This window comes from Gallinula chloropus, assembly GCF_964237585.1.
Source record: "Gallinula chloropus genome assembly, chromosome: 3".
Taxonomy (NCBI): domain Eukaryota; kingdom Metazoa; phylum Chordata; class Aves; order Gruiformes; family Rallidae; genus Gallinula; species Gallinula chloropus.
In genome coordinates, this window is record NC_140087.1 from 122,169,441 (window position 1) to 122,189,451 (window position 20,011).

The 20,011-nt window shown below is 63.5% G+C and overlaps 1 protein-coding gene across 1 annotated transcript in view; it reads right to left on the reverse strand.

The window, feature by feature from the left end:
• The window catches only part of ASXL2 (ASXL transcriptional regulator 2), a gene marked incomplete at its 5' end in the record, with an annotated part of 89,572 nt that extends 71,148 nt beyond the window's left edge, over nucleotides 1-18,424 (reverse strand). The window contains one exon of the mRNA XM_084261444.1: nucleotides 18,368-18,424. Coding sequence (XP_084117570.1) covers nucleotides 18,368-18,424 — 57 coding nt within the window. The remainder of the gene's footprint in view (nucleotides 1-18,367) is intronic.
• Between the last annotated feature and the right edge of the window lie 1,587 nt (nucleotides 18,425-20,011).

Here is a 20,011-nt window from a genome sequence, read left to right on the forward strand (position 1 = left end):
GGCTGGGCACCCCGGCCGGGCGCCCCAACTGGGCACCCCAGCTGGACACCCCGGCCGGACACCCCAACTGGGCACCCCAGCTCCCCCAAGCAGCACAAGAGTTGAAGATTCGGGTGTGAAACGCTACAGGGTCTCTGCACATAGGGAGGTTGGCAAACAGAACCCCCCTCACGAGTCAGTGGACACCCAAGGGCTGTGGGAGAGCCTGGCAGCAGCACCCAGGGCTGGCTGAGCCGGGGACAGGCAGCAAGGTGCTGAGGGGCCAGCGCTGCTCCCTGCTCCCCAGGGGAAGGGAAATGGGAACGTGCTCAGAGAGCAAACACCAGAGAGGTCAGAGTCCCTGGGCATGCGTGGAGCAGCCTGGTGAGGAAGGCTCAGAAGCAACCAGCACTCAGACAGCTGCCCAGCATGGGGAGGGGGCTGCCTGGAGCCCAGGTCCTGAGTCGGGTGGCACCACAGCCCAGTGAGGAGCTCAGAGTGCACAGCAAAGCACAGGCACCTTAAAAAGACCAGCTGCTACACTGAGACACCTTCCTGTGCTCAGCTTCCTGCTGGGAGCCCCCTTCACAGAACCACCAGGCTGGAAAAGCCCTTTGAGATCATCAAGTCCAACCAGTCCCACCCTGAGCTCAACCAGCTCCCTGAGCACCTCATCTCCCCCCTGTTAAACACCCCCAGGGCTGGGGACTCAGCCCCCTCCCTGGGCAGCCTGTGCCACAGCCCCACAACTCTGCCAGGGAAGAACTTTGCCCTCCCAGCTGAGCTGACCCTGCCCTGGGGCAGCTTGAGCCCATTGCCCCTTGGCCCAGCTCCTGGCCCCTGGCTGCAGAGACCATCGCCCACCTCTCTGCACCCTCCTGGCAGGGCAGGGGAGGTGGGGAGAAGGGCTCCCCTCAGCCTCCTCTTCTCCAGGCTCAACACCCCCAGCTCCCTCAGCTGCTCCTCAGAGGATTTCTCCTCCAGCCCTTGTCTCAGCTCTCTGAGCATCAGACCAGGGGAGTGGAGCTGGGGGAGCTGAGGGATGGTCCCGACTCGGGCACCGCTCCCTTCCCCCCAGCCAGCAGAACCACGTGTGGCAGCAAAGTGGGAAATGAGATCAGGGCCTGATCCCAGCTAAAAATAACTTCACCTTTCAAAAACCCCTCACAACACAAACACAGCCCGAAACACAACCCACACGGCGGGGCTTCACCGCAGAGCAAACCAGAAGGCTGGGGTGAGCACAGAGCGGACACGCTCAGCAGCACGTGGGGTGCAGCACCCAGGGAAGAGCATCCCCCACGGCTGCCAGCACAGCATCCTGCTCTGGTTTGTCCCACCACAGTAAGGGGAGTGCCCAAAACAAGCATCCCCTGCAAAGACAGGCTGAGGGAAGCTTCCCAGCTTCCCACAGGCACCTCTCAGGGGCTGGAAGGGGCTGTAAGGTCCCCCCAGAGCCTCCTCTTCTCCAGGCTGAGCCAGCCCAGCTCTCCCAGCCTGGCTTCACAGCAGAGCTGCTCCAGCCCTTGGCTCATCTTTGGGGCCTCCTCTGGCCCCTCTCCAACAGCTCCATGTCCTCCTTGTGCTGAGGGCTCCAGAGCTGGACCCAGCACCCCAGGTGAGGTCTCCCCAGAGCAGAGCAGAGGGGACAATCCCCTCTCTCCTCTGCTGCCCACACCCCTGGGGATGCAGCCCAGGATGGGGCTGCCACATTGGTGGCTCCTGCCCAGCTTCTCCCCCAAGTCCTTTCCCTCAGGGCTGCTCTCCAGCCCATCATCTCCTGCCCTGGATGGATAATGGGGGTTGTCCTGACCCTGCCCTGGGCTCTGCTGAACCTCCTGAGGTTCCCCTGGGCCCTACTCCATCCTGCCCAGGCCCCTCTGGATGGCCCCCAGCCCTCAGGCACATTGACCTCACCACCCAGCTCGGTGCCACCAGTGAACCTGCTGAGGTTGTGCTCAGTCCCACTGTCAGTACCATTAATAAAGACATTAAACAGCCCCAGCACAGAGCCCTGAGGGACTCTGCTTGTCACCATCTTCCATCTGGACCTGGAGCCAGTGACCACCACCCTCTGAGCACAACCATCCAGCCCATTCCTTATCCTCTGAGCCCACCCATCAAATCCACCTCTCTCCAACGTAGAGAGAAGGATGCTGTGGGGACATCCAGCACCACCTCTGGCTGTTCAAATGCACCAGCTGAGCCCAAGTCACCACAACGTGCACCAAGTGAGTAATATTTACTACCAACCATGAGAAAGACCTTATTTAAAACTCCACCTCCTTCTAGTTAGTCCCCTAATAACTAAGAGTGTTTCAAAATAAATCAGATTACCAGAAAACCATCAATGCTACTTCAACTGCTAAAGTCTCCCTTGTAACCATCACAGCCAGAAGAGGATTATCAGCCTTTTCCCATGTAGTTATTCCCTTCAATGGTCTTCTGCCCTTGCAGGCTGAACATGAGCCAGCAGTGTGCCCAGGGGCCAGGAAGGCCAAGGGCACCCTGGCTTGTGTCAGACACAGTGTGGCCAGCAGGGCTGGGGAGGGGATTGTGCCCCTGGGCTGGGCACTGGGGAGGCTGCAGCTCCAGTGCTGGGTCCAGTTCTGGGCTCCTCAGCACCAGAAGGACAGGGAGGTCCTGGAGCGAGTGCAGAGAAGGGCAACCAGGCTGGGGAAGGGGCTGGAGGGCAAATCCTCTGAGGAGCAGCTGAGGGAGCTGGGGGTGTTGAGCCTGGAGCAGAGGAGGCTGAGGGGAGCCCTTCTCCCCACCTCCCCTGCCCTGCCAGGAGGGTGCAGAGAGGTGGGCGATGGTCTCTGCAGCCAGGGGCCAGGAGCTGGGCCAAGGGGCAATGGGCTCAAGCTGCCCCAGGGCAGGGTCAGCTCAGCTGGGAGGGCAAAGTTCTTCCCTGGCAGAGTTGTGGGGCTGTGGCACAGGCTGCCCAGGGAGGGGGCTGAGTCCCCAGCCCTGGGGGTGTTTAACAGGGGGGAGATGAGGTGCTCAGGGATCTGGTTTAGCTCAGGATGGGATTGGTTGGACTCCATGATCTTTAAAGGTCTTTTCCAACCTTGGATTCTGTGAGGAAAGGGATCCCTTCCCCCTGTCAGCTCTGGCACCAGGCAGAAGCTGGAGCAGAGACACCGTGGGAAGCCTGTTGCTTCCTGACCTGAAACAGGAACCAACACTCTGAGCCCTGACACTGATGATGAAACTAATCAGCTCTGCTGGAGGGGAACCTCTCAGCACAGCTCCTCACAGCCTCACCACAGGACAGCTGCCCAGCCCCTGAAGTGCAGAACTCTCCCTGGTTACAGCCAGGAGCTGAGTGCTGGCCAGCAACCCCCACTGCCTGGCAGAACCTGGCTGCTCTGAACTCAGAGCTCAGGCACGTCCAGCCTCCCCAAACCCACTGTGTGCCTTCCCCTGTCTCCAGCAGAGCCAGTGGAGAGGGATGTGGGGCTGCTGAACTCCACTCCGGCCTCTGGTTCCATCTGAACACCACAGCCAAGGCTCTGGGGCTCATTTCATTTCATCCACTGGTAGGGAAGGTGAGCAGAGGGGTTTTGCACCAGATCCTCCCTGCCAGCCCCCTGGAACACTCTTTGCAACGGGTCTGAGGTGTAAACACAGCTTGAAAAGGGTCAAAAGTCGAGTTCTGAGCCTGCCAGCACAGGAGGTGGCTTCTTCCCACCCCAATAACCCAGGAACACAGGGTTTGCCAAGTCACCAGGCAGAGCTTCCCAAGAAGCAACAGTTTTTATACCAAGAAACAGCAGCTCTCTCCTCTCACTGGTGTTCTCCATTCCCCTGTGAGCAGCATTATCAGCACCAACACTCTCCCCACAAGGCTTTCACAGGGGTGACTCCCCAGCACCCCTTGGTACAGAGCCAGGACCCTGTGTTTTCAAGACCAAGGGCATCCTGGCTTGTGTCAGAGCCAGCGTGGCCACGGGGCCAGGGCAGGGATTGTGCCCCTGGGCTGGGCACTGGGGAGGCTGCAGCTCCAGTGCTGGGTCCAGTTCTGGGCTCCTCAGCACCAGAAGGACAGGGAGGTCCTGGAGCGAGTGCAGAGAAGGGCAACCAGGCTGGGGAAGGGGCTGGAGGGCAAATCCTCTGAGGAGCAGCTGAGGGAGCTGGGGGTGCTGAGCCTGGAGAAGAGGAGGCTGAGGGGAGCCCTTCTCCCCACCTCCCCTGCCCTGCCAGGAGGGTGCAGAGAGGTGGGCGATGGTCTCTGCAGCCAGGGGCCAGGAGCTGGGCCAAGGGGCAATGGGCTCAAGCTGCCCCAGGGCAGGGTCAGCTCAGCTGGGAGGGCAAAGTTCTTCCCTGGCAGAGTTGTGGGGCTGTGGCACAGGCTGCCCAGGGAGGGGGCTGAGTCCCCAGCCCTGGGGGTGTTTAACAGGGGGGAGATGAGGTGCTGAGAGATCTGGGGCAGCACAGGACAGGGATGGTTGGACTCCAGGAGCTCAAAGGGCTTTTCCAGCCCTGGGACTCTGTGGAAGCTCCACTGGTGGGTCAGGGCAGCACCAGCACAGAAGCAGCAGGCACAAGGCAGGACTTGCACTGCAAGGCTCCACAACACTCCTCCAGCTACACAGGCACCAGGAAACCCCCAAGCAGCAAACAGAGGAGGGTTCCTGGTGAAAGGCTCAGGGGGAGCAGCACATTTCAGGCAGGACACCAGCACCTCCCAAGCCTTCCCAGTACAGGCCAAGGGGTGGGAAGCCCACAGGGACTCACAGCAGGAGGTGCAGAAGCCAAGGGGCCATCCCTCCCCCCATGGGGATGTGGAAGAGGACTGGGAGGCTGCAGCTTCTGCTCCACCCACCCCATGAGGAGATGAAGTCAGGGACAGGCAGAGCCATCGGATTCCCACGTTCAGGGAAGGTGCAGGTCAGTGGGTAGCAGCAGGGGGGCTCTTTCAGAGGACACTTTCTCCACAGAGGAATCCTTACTGCTCTCTCTTTCCAGGCTGGAAAGCATCTCACTGTCTACAGCTCCAGAGGAGACACCAGGTCAAGAGAGACAGGACATCTCAGCAGCCTGGAGCATCCAAATAAAGGCATCTGAAGCCCAGAGCTGCTCGGGCAGGGGGAGTCACTCTCTGTAGAGAGCTGTGTAAGGGTGAGCAGGTTGTTCCTGCAGTTCCTGCTCAGCTCCAGAGCTCTGCTGGAAGAGAAATGGGGGGTTTTGCAGAGTTTCTGTTAGCACAGCACGAGCTGAGAGCCTCCAGCCTGGGAAAGGAAAGGTAAAGGAACCCCTTCAAACGCTTTCAGAGCAGGGCAAGAAGGAAAACCAGCAGCTCAAGCACGTTTTGAGTGGCACTCCAAGGACTTCCACAGCCACTGAGATCATCCAGGGCTCCCCATGTGCCTTCCCCACAGTTCCCAGTCACTGCCAGTCCAGCCTCCACCCCAAAGCAAGAAGGCCAAACGCTGAGCCCTGGGTGGATCCCCCCCTTCAGCTGCCTGCCCAAAGCACTGGCTGGAAGAACAGCAGCCCTGCTGTGTGAGGATGAGCCCCTCACCGTGCTGCTGCTGCTGGCAGACAGGTTCCTCTGCCACTTTCAGAGCCACCCTGACGTTCACCCTTCCACCAGGGACAGAGACCTGCTGGTTCAGCTGGGAACAGCTGCCAGGAGGTGAACTGAGACACCCTGAGGGCATCTTACATGAGACAGAGAGAGAGAAGCAAGCTCAGGGAGCATGTTGTACTGCAAAACAGGCTACCCAGCTCTGCTTTGAGAGCTTCAGCTGGTTGGGAGCTTTAACCCTTCCCATTCTACCAGGGGACACAGATTCCCCCACCAAACCAGCCCCACTTCATCCTGCCCCCTGGAAGATAGTTTGTGGTACTGACATCACATCACCTGAGACACCAGGGACTTGCTCAGGGCCTTGTGTGCCAGAAAACAGGGGGGGAAAGGGGTCTGTGCATCTCAGGGGATGATGGGCCAGGCCAGAGGGGAGGCTGGGCTCAGGAAAACCTTCTGACCAGTGAAACTGCAAGTCATGAGAGAGAAGGCATCTTCCCCTGTGGAGCCAGGCTGGGAGAGCTGGGCTGGCTCAGCCTGGAGCAGAGAAGGCTCCAGGAGATCCCACAGCCCCTTCCAGTCCCTGAAGGGGCCACAGGGAAGCTGGGGAGGGATTGTTAGCAGGGCTGGGAGTGACAGGGTGAGGGGATGGGGTTACAGTGGAAGGGGGGAGATTCAGATTGGATCTCAGGAGGAAATTCTGCCCTAGGAGGGTGGTGGGGCCCTGGCACAGGGTGCCCAGGGAGGGGGTGGCTGCCCCATCCCTGGAGGTGTCCAGGGTTGGATGGGCCTTGAGCAGCCTGGGCTGGGGAGAGGTGTCCCTGCCCATGGCAGGGCTGGGACTGGGTGGGCTCTGGGGTCCCTTCCAGCCCTGGCCAGGCTGGGATTACTCTCTGACAGTGTTTCTGGCTGTGCCTTCCAAGAGCCTGAGGAGCAAACTCAGATTTCTCCACAAGGCAGGAAGGGCTTTCCCCAGCAGAACCAAGTGACTTGTCAGGGAAAGACCAGGGATGTGATGTGACCTGACCAAAGCAACTCTGAGCTCAGAACCCAGGGGAACACAAGCACACCCAGACTCCAGCAGTGCAGGTTCCAGAAGGACAGTGCCCATAAAGCAACAGCTCCAGGAGCACCTCCAGTCAGAGCAGCAGCACCTCAGCGTTCTGAGGTCTTCACAGTGAAGTTTTAGTCTGCTGCAAAGACAGAAGTTCAGGAGTTCATTTCCTGCCCTGTGATGGCATCAGCAGGGTGTCCTGGCTGGAAGCAACCAGGGCTCACACTGAGGGGGACAAGAGCCACAGTGAAGCCAGGATTCCTGGGGATGTTCCTGCACCAGCTGCTGCAGGGCCACCAGCAACCAGTGTCAGCCACACCACCAACAGCCTGGTCTGACCTGGGCTCCCAGAATCACTGAATCCCAGATGGAGTCAGGTGGGAAGGGCCCTGCCAAGGCCATCTAGTCCTGCAGTGAGCAGGGACACCTTGAACCAGAGCAGGGTGCTCAGAGCTTCATCCACCCTGAGCTTCAAAGTCTCCAGGGATGGGGCCTCCCCCACCTCTGTGGGCACCCTGTGTCAGGGTCTCACCCCCCTCAGAGGGAAGAGCTTCCTCAGGTCTCATCTAACCCTGCCCAAGGTTAACCCATCACCCCTCATCCTATTGCCCCATGCCCAGGGCTGCTCATCCCCAAGGACCCACATAAGGATGACAAGGCCACATCCCTCTCCTTACCCTTCTGAAGATGTGACGTTTCCCTCCTTCCACTCCCAAGGATCCTTCCCTAGTCCCCACAGCCCCTTAAGGACAATAAGCTTGTGACCCCCTTGCCCAGTTCCTCCAGCACACCAGGAACATCTTTTATTCACAGCAAGAAGCAGGAGCCATTCAAACAGCCTGGGGTTGATCCAACTACCTCAACCCCAATTCATTTAGGGCCACAGCAGATCTCTGTGGACCTTCCTCGTGTGGTCACATCCTCAACATCCCAGGAGGCTGCTTTCCCACTCTGTGCTGCTCAGGGCTCCCAGAATCCAAGGAGTTTCCAGGCACTCAGTAACCCTCAATGCATTTCCACAAGCCTGTGCAAGCCCTCAGCACCCATGAGGTCCTGCAGAAGCCAGTTCCACAGCCTGCACCTCCTCCCATGCTCCCCAGGCACGAGCTGGCAGGCAGCACGTGCCACCCCTTGGATGGGGCAGCTCCCCTATGAAGAGAGGCTGGGGGAGCTGGGCTGGCTCAGCCTGGAGAAGAGAAGGCTGTGGGGGGACCTGTCACCCACCAGGACCCCCAGGTCCCTCTCCACAGAGCTCTTCTCCAGCAGGTCACCCCCAGCCTGGTGATCTTCATGGGTTATAACACCCACCTATCATGTTTGCAGCACCCCAGTTCTAAACTCAGATCAGGAGAGCAGTGACCAGGCCACCTCCCAACCATCTCAGCTCACCAGGCTTCAGCTCAGCTTCCAGAGCTGTGGAGAAGGTCAAGGGATTCCCTCTGGATGAAGCCAGAGGAGCACTCCCTGGCCTGGAGCACAGCCAGCACACCACAGGCAGCCATGGGAAGCCCAGCCCTGTGGGTTGGACCAGAGCTACCTTGATGCAGGCATTTGCATCAGAGAGAACTGATATCCCTGAGAACCAACACCAACGACCCCTCCCCACCCATCTCCCTGCTCAGGGGGATTTTACACTCTCTGTCACTTGCTGGTGCAAGTGCACACAGACAGAGACTTGCAGGTGTGCCACACAAAGCCTTTGAACTTCCCTCTTCCTGCAGGAAAAGCTTCCCTGACACCCAGAATCCACTTGCATCCCAGTGAGAGAGGCCTCTGCCACGTCCTCAGCCCAGCAGGCAGCGTGCTGGGTGCCACACACGGGGCTGGGTGTGTGAACCCTCTGCAGATGCTGTGAAGCCACAGCCAGGACACAACCAGCTCCTGCTCCGGGGCAGACACAGTGGGAAGAGCCTCAGAGCAGCCCCTGAGCCAGCCCTGCACCCCCCAGCTGATCTGGGAGGAGAGCACAGCCTCTGCAGGGCAGCCAGCTCCACGCAGCCTGAGAGGGGAGCGTGCCCAGGGAGCCTGCACAGCACCTCCAGACCCCCCTGTGCTCAGAGAGAGAGGGAGAGCCAAGCAAACACCCCCTGAGCTGCGTGTGACAGTTCACAGCCCCCTCACTCACAGACAAACCCACCCAGCAGCACCCTGAGGGGACACAGGACAAGGTGAGCAGCTGCCCAAACCCTGCCCCGGAGCTGGGTGTGTGGGGCACTCCCAGGCAGGGCTGAGATGCTCTGCAGCTGCTGGGGATTCCCCAGGGGCCTGGCACACAGCTCCCTGCTTCCTCTTCCTCCCTGCTCAGCAGCTGCCACCACCCCTGCTCGGTGTGGGGAGGGAGGTAACTGCTCCAGGGAGGCCATGAGCCAGCAGAGTGTCCTGGGGCTGAGAGAGACAATGGGATCCTGGGGCATCAGGAGGAGTGTGGGCAGCAGGTGACAGGAGGGGATCCTCCCCCTCTGCTCTGCCCTGGCCAGGCCCCAGCTGGAGTGTTGTGTCCAGGGCTGGGCTCCCTGGGATCAACCAGCCAGGGATCTCCTGGAGAGAGTCCAGAGGAGGGACAGGGATGCTGAAGGGGCTGGAGCATCTCCCCTGGGAGGAAAGGCTGAGGGAGCTGGGGCTGTTCAGCCTGCAGAGAAGAGCCTGAGAGGGGATCTGATCACTGGGGATCAAGAGCTGAAGGGTGGGACCCAGGGGGCCATGGGCAGCCTCTGCTCAGTGTCTGTGGGGACAGGACAAGGGGTGATGGGCTCAAGCTGGAGCCCAGGGAGTTCCCCCCAGTGTGGGGAAGAACTTCTTCCCAGTGAGGGTGAGGGAGCCCTGGGACAGGCTGCCCAGGGGGTGTGGAGTCTCCTTCTCTGCAGAGATTCCAGCCCCTGTCCTAGGGACCCTGCTTGGGCAGGGGGTGGGACCCCAGGGGCTCTGGGGGGCCCTTCCCACCCCTGTGACTCTGTGATTGTACTGAGGTGCTTTGGGACAGCCAGACTTCTCCACCCTCATACCAAGAGCTCACCCCTTCAGGTACCTTCTAAACAAGGCTGCAGTGGTGCTACTACTAACCTGAGCCAGCCCTTCACCCAGCATTGCACTGCCAGCCCTGCAGAGTGGCTACCAAGCTGGCAAACGGGCTACCTCAGCTCTGGCTTCATCCCCATGCAATGGCTCAGAGGGGTTCTGATGCCTTCCAGGGGTTCACACTCCCAGTGGGAACACAGGGAAAAAGCTTTTAAAGCAGCAGCAAGTACTGGGATGAACTGGGATGGACTGGGATGGACTCTGTAGCCTGACAGCAGGGGGGATTGCTCTTCCACCTCATCCTTTCCAAGTTCCCTCCCTGTACCAGAACCAACTCCTCAAACCTCTTAGAGGTTCCCAAGATGAGTTTAGAGCGACTTGCAGCTCACAAGAAGTTCCAGCAACCAGAAGAGCAGATGCCAGAGGGGACAGCCCAGGCTGAGCCACAGCAGAGCTCACGTTCACAGAGCAACTGCTGACTTCCAGGTCAGCAAGGTTTGGCCTGGGGCTTTTTTAGGGTCTGTGATGACTTAAAAAGGAAACCCCACTGAAAAAAAGCAGCAGGAGAAACCCATCCAAGTGCTGTGGCTGATCAAGATGGGTGTGAGTAAGCAGCTGAGGAAGCTCCAGTTCCCTACCAACACAATCACAGAACATCAAGGGCTGGAAGGGACCTCAAAAGATCATCCAGTGCCACCACCTGCCAGAGCAGGGTCACCTGGACCAAATCCCACATCCAGGCAGGTTTGGATGTGTCCAGGGATGGAGGGAGACTCCCCAGCCTCCCTGGGCAGCCTGTCCCAGGGCTCTGTCACCCCCAGAGGGACAAAGTTCCTCCTGACATTGCCATGCAGCTTCCCAACACGTGGTGGGGTTTGTGCCAGCTTCCCCTCAGCCCTGTGCAGCCCTGAGCCTGGTCCTGTGGGCACAAACACTGCCAAGCTGTGTCCCTGGCCAGCAGAGCCTCAGCTAACCTCATGGGGCAGGAACACACCACCCAGGAGCTCACTGGTGTGGAGGCTGCAGCCACAGGAGGCTCATCCCACAGAAGCCTCTCAGAAGGTGTCCAACAGCCAGACCGACCCTGCCCAACGTTTCTCATCCTCAGGGCAAACAGGTCTTGTGCTTGGCCATGGGACTGACCCCGTGGTAGCACCTTGGGGATGAAAGCCCAAAGCACCAGGCCTGGTCCACAGGGACCACCAAGCCCTGCAGAAGTGCAGGGCACAAGCAGCCCCACCAGCTCCACCAACCAGCCTGTTCCACAAGCTCTGAGCAGTCATTTCACCCCCCACAGCACCAGTGCCTCGCTGAACAGCACTGAGCCACTTCCCACTTCACTGGGAAGGTCCTGGATCGCCCACCAGATCCTTCCCCATTGAGCCAGAGCTCCCAAGGACTGCTGGAAGGAAGAAACCCATCCCAGGCATCACCCCCTGCTGCTCTTCCCTCAAAACCCAACCTGGAGGCACATGGGGTTCAGCTCCACCATCCCAAACCTTGCTGTGCCAGTGCTGGGCACCCAGGGGGCACGGGCTGGCACCCAGGGGGCACGGGCTGGCAGCCCCTCTGAGCAGGGTCGTAGGGAACCCTCTGCATTCCTCTGTATTTTCACAGCAGCCTCAGGACCTTTGTGGATCTTCAAGTCTGGGCAGACAGACTCAGGTACTTGCAGACAAGCAGGTGACCTCCACCATTTGGGTCCCTCCACCCACTCTTTGGGCACATCTTTTCAAGGAAAGCAGGGAAAACCTGCCTCTCCAGACACCTCACACCATCACCCCCCAGGAAATCACAGTCTTGATGGGGTCAGGGGGCAAAAGGCTGCTGAGTGAGCACAGAATCCCAGCCTGGGCTGGGCTGGGAGGGACCCCAAGGGTCCCAGAGCTCCAGCCCCCTGCCACAGGCAGGGACACCAACCTCCAGCCCTGGAGCTACACAAGGGTGCCCAGGGCCCCAGCCAACCTGGCCTGGAACACCCCCAGGGACGGGGCACCCACCCCCTCTCTGGGCAGCCCCTTCCAGCCCCTCACCACGCTCTCTGCACAGAACTTCCCCCCAGTCTCTCCTCTCCCCCTTCCCTCCTTTAGCCCCAGAGCAGCTTTCTACCTGATTTTGCCTCTCAACCCCTCACCATCACCTTGTCTGCCAAGGCAGATGGGGCTGGGAACCCAGGATGGGATGGGATGGGATGGGGTGGGGTTGTTTGCTCTGCACCATCAGGCTCAGAGTCTTTTCACCTTAATTCTTGGGTTGACACAAGCGACACAGACCAAGCCCTGCAGCAGGGGGTTGGCACCCCAAGAGCTGCACAGCAGCCACCAGCATCACAGCAGCACTCACACTTGACACCTCAGCCTTCAGAGACACCCAGCACCACAGGATCCAGCTCCCCCTGCTTCCCCAGGAGCATTCTCACACCAGACCCCCACCCCCTGCAGCCCAGGTAACCAGCCTGGCCCAGGAGGAAGCAGCAGAAGGGAAGACACGGGGCTGCAGCAGCTCCCTCCCTCAAACAGGGAGTGCAGGAGGCTGCAGCCCCTGCTGGAGGTGACCTGGCTGAGGAGGCTCCATCTCCAGGAGCCCCCCTCCAAGGGGAGCAGCCAGCCCCCCTCCACACAGCCCCAGCAGAGCTGCTTTGTCAGGTCACACACAGGGACTTCCCAGGGAAAACAAACACCCCAAGTTCTTCCAGCTGGGCACTAGACAGCGTGTGCTGCCCTCCACACAGCCAGGACAGCCACAAGCCTGAGGCTGCCACCCAGCAAGGGGCCAGCTTGGGTCCCCACAGGCCACTGACCCACCACACAACCACCAGGCTGGAAAAGCCCTCTGAGCTCCTGGAGTCCAACCATCCCTGTCCTGTGCTGACCCAGAGCTCTCAGCACCTCATCTCCCCCCTGTTAAACACCCCCAGGGCTGGGGACTCAGCCCCTCCCTGGGCAGCCTGTGCCACAGCCCCACAACTCTGCCAGGGAAGAACTTTGCCCTCCCAGCTGAGCTGACCCTGCCCTGGGGCAGCTTGAGCCCATTGCCCCTTGGCCCAGCTCCTGGCCCCTGGCTGCAGAGACCATCGCCCACCTCTCTGCACCCTCCTGGCAGGGCAGGGGAGGTGGGGAGAAGGGCTCCCCTCAGCCTCCTCTGCTCCAGGCTCAACACCCCCAGCTCCCTCAGCTGCTCCTCAGAGGATTTGCCCTCCAGCCCCTTCCCCAGCCTGGTTGCCCTTCTCTGCACTCGCTCCAGGACCTCCCTGTCCTTCTGGTGCTGAGGAGCCCAGAACTGGACCCAGCACTGGAGCTGCAGCCTCCCCAGTGCCCAGCCCAGGGGCACAATCCCCTCCCCAGCCCTACTGGCCACGCTGGGTCTGACACAAGCCAGGATGCCCTTGGCTTTCCTGGCCCCTGGGCACACTGCTGGCTCATGTTCAGCCTGCAGCCACCCAACACCCCCAGGTCCTTCTCTCCTGACAGCTCTCCAGCCAGTCTCCCCCAGCCTGGAGCTGCAGGGGGTTGTCATGTCCCATGTGCAGGACTCTGCCCTTGGCCTTGTTAAACCTCATCCCCTTGGGCTCAGCCCATCTGTCCACAACAGCCCCTTCACCCTCACACCCCATCACAGACCAGCAGGAAGATGCTGGGGACGCTCAGCTCTGCTCTGGTCCCTCTCTGTTTCAGAAAGCTGCATCACAAGGGCTGAGTCAAACAGCAGTGAGAGGAAAAGCAGCAGCCCTGAGACCTGAGTGGCCAGAGCAAACCACAGAGCAGCTCTGCTGCAGGACCAGAGACCTCCCACCCCCTTCAACCACAGCCCCAAGGCTCACTCAGAGCAGACTCAGGCCAGCACTACAGGGTCTCTGTTCTCATCTGCACGGGCTCAGCAGGCAGCAGGGGCAGTTTTCTGGCAGCCCCAGCTGTCCCCTGCAGCTCAGCCACAGCAGGACGCTGCCAGCACCCTGGGGTGAGCACCAGGGCCCTGGCACAGCTCCCCAGCTGAGCCCAGGCAGCGGCTCAGGGTGCAGCTCAGGCACTGGCACAGCCTGAACGCTGCCATGCAGCACCAAGGACGCAGCCCCAGCAGTGCCAGGGGACACACAGAGCCTGTGAGACCACAGAATCACCTCACACAGCTGGAGGGGTTGGAGGGGACCTCGAGAGATCAGCAGGTCCAACCCCCAGAAGGACCAGAGCTTGGGGGTGGAAAACAAGTTCCCCAGCCCTGGGGTTCAGCAGCACAGAGGTAACGAGCTGCTGCAGTCAGCAGCAGCACACAGAGCTGTGCACAGGGCTGTGAGAAATCACACCCCACCAGCAGCAGCCTGGCTGCTCCATCTGAGGGCTGTGCTCCAGGTACAGTCCTAAAAACCTGTCCTCTCACAGCTTCACATTGCTGCTGGGGTTGGAAGGGACCCCCAGAGCTGATGGAGTCCTCTCCCCCCTGCCAAAGCAGGGTGCCAAACCTGTGTGTGCCACAGCATCACCCACTGCCCAGGGGGGTTGGACCTGATGAGCTCCCGGGGTCCCTTCCAACCCCTACGATGCTGTGGGCAGCCTCTCCCCTCAGGTAGCTGCAGGGACCCCCAGCAACCTGCCCAAGACAAGCCACCAGCTCCCAGCCCTCTGCAGCTGCAAAGCTCCTGGAGGAGCCAGGAAATAAGAGAAGAAAAAAAACGAAAAGGGTTGTTTATCAACAGTAACTTCCTCCCCCAGCACCCTGCCCACACGGGCACCCTGCCTGGCTGCACACTGCAACCCTGGGTGCTGGAGAGGGGGAACAGCTCCAGTGCTCCCAGCACAGCTCCAGAGCCCCCCCAGCACAGCTCCAGTGCTCCCAGCACAGCTCCAGAGCCCCCCCCAGCACAGCTCCAGAGCCCCCCCCAGCACAGCTCCAGGGAACCCCCCCCCAGCACAGCTCCAGGGAACCCCCCCCCAGCACAGCTCCAGGGAACCCCCCCCCAGCACAGCTCCAGGGAGGCCCCCCCCAGCACAGCTCCAGGGAGGCCCCCCCCCCAGCACAGCTCCAGGGAGGCCCCCCCCAGCACAGCTCCAGGGAGGCCCCCCCCCCAGCACAGCTCCAGGGAGGCCCCCCCCCCAGCACAGCTCCAGGGAGGCCCCCCCCCCCAGCACAGCTCCAGGGAACCCCCCCCCAGCACAGCTCCAGGGAACCCCCCCCCAGCACAGCTCCAGGGAACCCCCTCCCAGCACAGCTCCAGGGAACACCCCCCCCCCAGCACAGCTCCAGGGAACCCCCCCCCAGCACAGCTCCAGTGCTCCCCAGCACAGCTCCAGGGACCCCCCCCACCGAGCACAGCTCCAGGGAACCCCCCCCCAGCACAGCTCCAGTGCTCCCCCCAGCACAGCTCCAGGGACCCCCCTCACCGAGCACAGCTCCAGGGAACCCCCCCCAGCACAGCTCCAGGAAACCCCCCCAGCACAGCTCCAAGGAGCCCCCCCCCAGCACAGCTCCAGGGAACCCCCCCCCAGCACAGCTCCAGGGAACCCCCCCCCAGCACAGCTCCAGGGAACCCCCCCCCAGCACAGCTCCAGGGAACCCCCCCCCAGCACAGCTCCAGGGAACCCCCCCCCAGCACAGCTCCAGGGAACCCCCCCCCAGCACAGCTCCAGGGAACCCCCCCCCAGCACAGCTCCAGGGAACCCCCCCCCAGCACAGCTCCAGGGAACCCCCCCCCAGCACAGCTCCAGAGAACCCCCCCCCAGCACAGCTCCAGGGAACCCCCCCCAGCACAGCTCCAGGGAACCCCCCCAGCACAGCTCCAGGGAACCCAGCACAGCTCCAGAGCCCCCCCCAGCACAGCTCCAGAGCCCCCCCCAGCACAGCTCCAGAGCCCCCCCCAGCACAGCTCCAGAGCCCCCCCCAGCACAGCTCCAGAGCCCCCCCCAGCACAGCTCCAGAGCCCCCCCCAGCACAGCTCCAGAGCCCCCCCCAGCACCGCCCAGCCCTGTGCCTACTGAGACCCTCCCACCGAAGGGAAAGGCCGTGCTCCTGCCACTCACCAGCTCAGCCCCAGCTCACACTGGGCTGTGCAAAGCCAATTCCAGCAGATCACAGAATCCCAGCCTGGTCTGGGCTGGGAGGGACCCCAAGGGTCCCAGAGCTCCAACCCCCTGCCACAGGCAGGGACACCAACCTCCAGGCCTGGAGCTACACAAGGGTGCCCAGGGCCCCAGCCAACCTGGCCTGGAACACCCCCAGGGACGGGGCACCCACCCCCTCTCTGGGCAGCCCCTTCCAGCCCCTCACCACTCTCTCTGCACAGAACTTCCCCCCAGTCTCTCCTCTTCCCCTTCCCTCCTCCAGCTTCACTCCAGCCCCTTGTCCTGCCAGGCTCTGCCCTTTAACAAGCCCATTCCCCTCCTGTTCCTGGGGTCCCTTCAGGGACGGGGAGGCTGCAGTGAGCTCCCCCCACAGCCTTCTCTTCTCCAGGCTGACCCAGCCCAGCTCCCTCAGCCTCTCTCCATGGGGAGCTGCTCCAGCCCCCTGAGCATCCCCGGGGCTCCTCTGACCCCTCTCCACCAGCCCCACATCTCCCTTGTGCTGGGCCCAGCTCTGGCCACAGGACTCCAGCTGGGGAGGGCAGAGCAGAGAGGGACAATCCCCTCCCTGTCCCTGCTGCCCCCCCTCTGCTGATGGAGCCCAGGATCCCATCGCCCTTCCCAGCTGCCACAGCCACTGCTGGCTCAGGGGGAGTTCCTCAGCCACACATCTCATCAGGGCCTGTGGCAGGGCTCTCCCCACACACCCATCACCTCCCTTGCTCAGGAGGACACCAGATCCATGTCCAGACTGAGCCAGCACAGAGTGACATCAGCACTGTGATGGTGATGATGGGTTTTGCTGGTTTAAGCCCCCAAACTGCCCATGTGTAGGGGTGGGGAGGTGACATAGAGCGCCAGGAGGGACAGAACTGCCACAGACACCAGCTGTGATGCCCTTAGGCTGCAGTTCAGGGCCAGTGTGGGGCAGCTGGAGGACACACAGATCCACAGGCAGCTCCCATCAAAACCCAGGAGCCAAAGCACCTTCCCCTGCAGATCCACCCCGACCCCTGGCCATCAGGGCTCTCCCCTCCCCCTTGAGACTCCAGCAACCCACCCAGCTCCTCAGGGGAGCGCAGAGATGCCAGGCTGCTCTGAAGGCAGAAGGGGAGGCTGCTGCAGCCCCAGGGAAGCCTTGCAGCACCTCCCAGGAGCAGAGCAACCAGCCACCTCCGAGCTGCCGCCCTCCTCGGCGGGGGCTTATCCTGCACCCCACCGACTTCACCCCCAGGGCAGCTGAGAAGCCAGCACAAGCTGGGGCAAGAATCAAAAGATGTTGTTTCAAACACAACACCCAGGGAAAGTGTTTGAAGATCAGAGCTGGAGCTGGACCAGGGTATCTCAGCCTTCCCACCAAACACACCACGGGAGCTGTTTGCCAAACCTCAGGTGCTGGAACCCTTTTCCTCCCCCTTCCCTGGCTCCTGGTGCCTCTGCCAGGGCTCCAGGCAAGGCACAGCCTTGGGTATTGACAGTTCTCAGGGGCAGCTTCTCTAAATGGGTGTTTTAGCCTTGAAGGGGATTCTGGAAGAGATGAGTGGCTGGAGAGCAGCACCACGGGCTGGAGGATTGGTGGGACCACACTGACACCCCTCACCAGGGGCTCCTCCCCCTCTTCTGAGCACAAACTGTGTTGAGGGGATGAGGAAACAGCAGAGAAACCACAGGGTCCACCTGTGGGATGGAACCTGATGGTCTTCAAACCATCACCTGAAGAGCAGCCACTCTGACACCCTCCCAAGGGTGAGCACAAGCTCCAAACGACTGGCTAGTGAGGAAAGCAGCTCTCACACCTCAGCCACACACACCAGGCTCTGCCTGCTTTCCAGACGGGCTTCCCAAGCCTGGGTTCATAGAATCCCAGCCTGGGCTGGGCTGGGAGGGACCCCAGGGGTCCCAGAGCTCCAACCCCCTGCCACAAGCAGGGACACCAACCTCCAGGCCTGGAGCTACACAAGGGTGCCCAGGGCCCCAGCCAACCTGGCCTGGAACACCCCCAGGGACGGGGCACCCACCCCCTCTCTGGGCAGCCCCTGCCAGCCCCTCCCCACTCTCTCTGCAAAGCGCTTCCCCCTAACATCCAATTCAAACCTTCCTTCTTTAACCCACACCCCTGTCCCCCCATCTAACACACACCTCCTTCAGAAGGGGCTGAGAGAACCCAAACTCCCCCCAACCCCCAGTCCCCGGGCTCGATCCCAGCCCCCACACACAGCCCCCTCAGCACCCTGCCCCCCGCCAGCCCCACACCGCGGCTCGTCCCCCCGGCTTCCTCCCTCTCACGCTGCTCCCGGTGCCCCAACTTCCCTTTTCCCGCACCGCGCTGGGAAGCGAAGGGACAACCCCCCCCCCCCCCCCCGGGGGTCCCGCTCCGCGGCCCGGGGAGCAGAGGGGCAGCACGGAGCGGCGGGGAAGAACCGCGAGCCCGAGCGGCAGCCGCCCGGCCCCGGCCGCGCTCCGCAGGCACCGACCCGGCGCCGGGAAGGCCGAACCACGCCAAGCGAACCGGGCCCTGCCAGCCCGCGGCCCGCTGCGGCGACAGCGCCAGGCCCGCGGCCCAGCCAGGCCCAACCCGGCCCGGCCGCCCCCCGCCGCCACCGGCACCCCCCTCCCGCCCCAGCGCCGGGCGCTGAGCGGCCGCCAGCCCCGCCGGAGGGAACCCGCACGGCCCGGAGCGCCCGGGAGGCCCCCGACCCGCCCGCCGCCCCAAGCCCGGCCCCAGGCCCCGCGTACCGTGCGGGCGGCCTCTGCCCAGGTCCTGCCCTTCTTCCTGCGGCCCTTCTCCCTCATGTCGGAGGCGGCGGGGCGCGGCTGGCTCCGGGGCAGCCGGGGGGCTCCTTGCGGCCGGCGGGAGGGGGCGAGGGCGGCGCGGGGGGAGCCGGCGGCCCTAGAGCGGGGCAGGGCCGAGCGCCGCGCCCGCCGCCGCTGCCATGTTGGGCCGCGACCGTACGGGGCGGCGGTCATGTGACCCCCGCCCCGCGTGACTCCGCCTACCGCCCGGGCGCCCGGGGGAGGGGCGGGGCTGCCGGCCGGGAGGCTCCGCCCCCGCGCCGCGCCCCCGCGCATGCGCGCCGCCCGCCCCGCGCCGCCGGCCAAAGGGCGCGGCCGCCCCCCCGCGGGGGGTGATGGCGGCGGCCGGGCCTGGGCGCTCCCTCCACCCCCCCCACACACACCCCCCCTCCTTCCCGCCGCCCCGTCCCGCTCCCCGCAGCCGCTCCGCCGCCCCGGCCCCAGCCCGCAGCCCCTCGCTGGCCGCAGCCGGCGCTGCCGCCGCCGCCGCCTCCTCCGCGTCCCGGCTCCGCCCGGTGACCGCGCCGGGCGCCCCAGCTGGCCCCGCCGCCGGGTCCCGCCCCGCCCCGCCAGGTGGCCGCCCCCCCGGCGCCATCTTCCCCCCGCTGGCAGCGCCGGGCCCGGCCCGCAGCCCGCCTCAGGGCCCCGCCGGCCGCCTCAGGGCCCCGCAGCCCGCCTCAGGGCCCCGCCGGCCGCCTCAGGGCCCCGCAGCCCGCCTCAGAGCCCCGCCGGCCGCCTCAGGGCCCCGCCGGCCGCCTCAGGGCCCCGCCGGCCGCCTCAGGGCCCCGCCGGCCGCCTCAGAGCCCCGCAGCCCGCCTCAGAGCCCCGCAGCCCGCCTCAGAGCCCCGCCGGCCGCCTCAGGGCCCCGCAGCCCGCCTCAGGGCCCCGCATCCCGCCTCAGGGCCCCGCCGGCCGCCTCAGGATCCCGCCACACGCCCCACGGCCCCGTCGCCCGCCTCAGGGCCCCCGCCACACACCCCACGGCCCCGCTGCGGCCGCTGCCGGGGCTGCCCCGGCCCCTCGTCGGCACCCGCCCGCTCCCAGCGCCCCCCAAGCCGCTCCCGCCCTGGGCAGCCCCGGCAGCTGCCCTGAGTCGGTCCCACCGCACCCACACCTGGTCCAGCTCCGGCTTCTGCCCGGCTGGGACGTGTAAAGTGTTGAACTTGGGCTGAGGGATCCCTGACAGGAGCCAGGCTGGGAGAAGAGCTGCTGGGGAGCAGCCCTGAGGAGAAGGACCTGGGGGTCATGGGGTGTGAGGAGCTTCCCCTGAGCCAGCAGTGGCTCTGGCAGCTGGGAAGGGCGATGGGATCCTGGGCTCCATCAGCAGAGGGGGGGCAGCAGGGACAGGGAGGGGATTGTCCCTCTCTGCTCTGCCCTCCCCAGCTGGAGTCCTGTGGCCAGAGCTGGGGCCCAACACAAGGAAGATGTGGGGCTGTTGGAGAGGGGTCAGAGGAGCCCCGGGGATGCTCAGGGGGCTGGAGCAGCTCCCCATGGAGAGAGGCTGAGGGAGCTGGGCTGGGTCAGCCTGGAGAAGAGAAGGCTGTGGGGGGACCTCAGTGCAGCCTCCCCGTCCCTGAAGGGACCCCA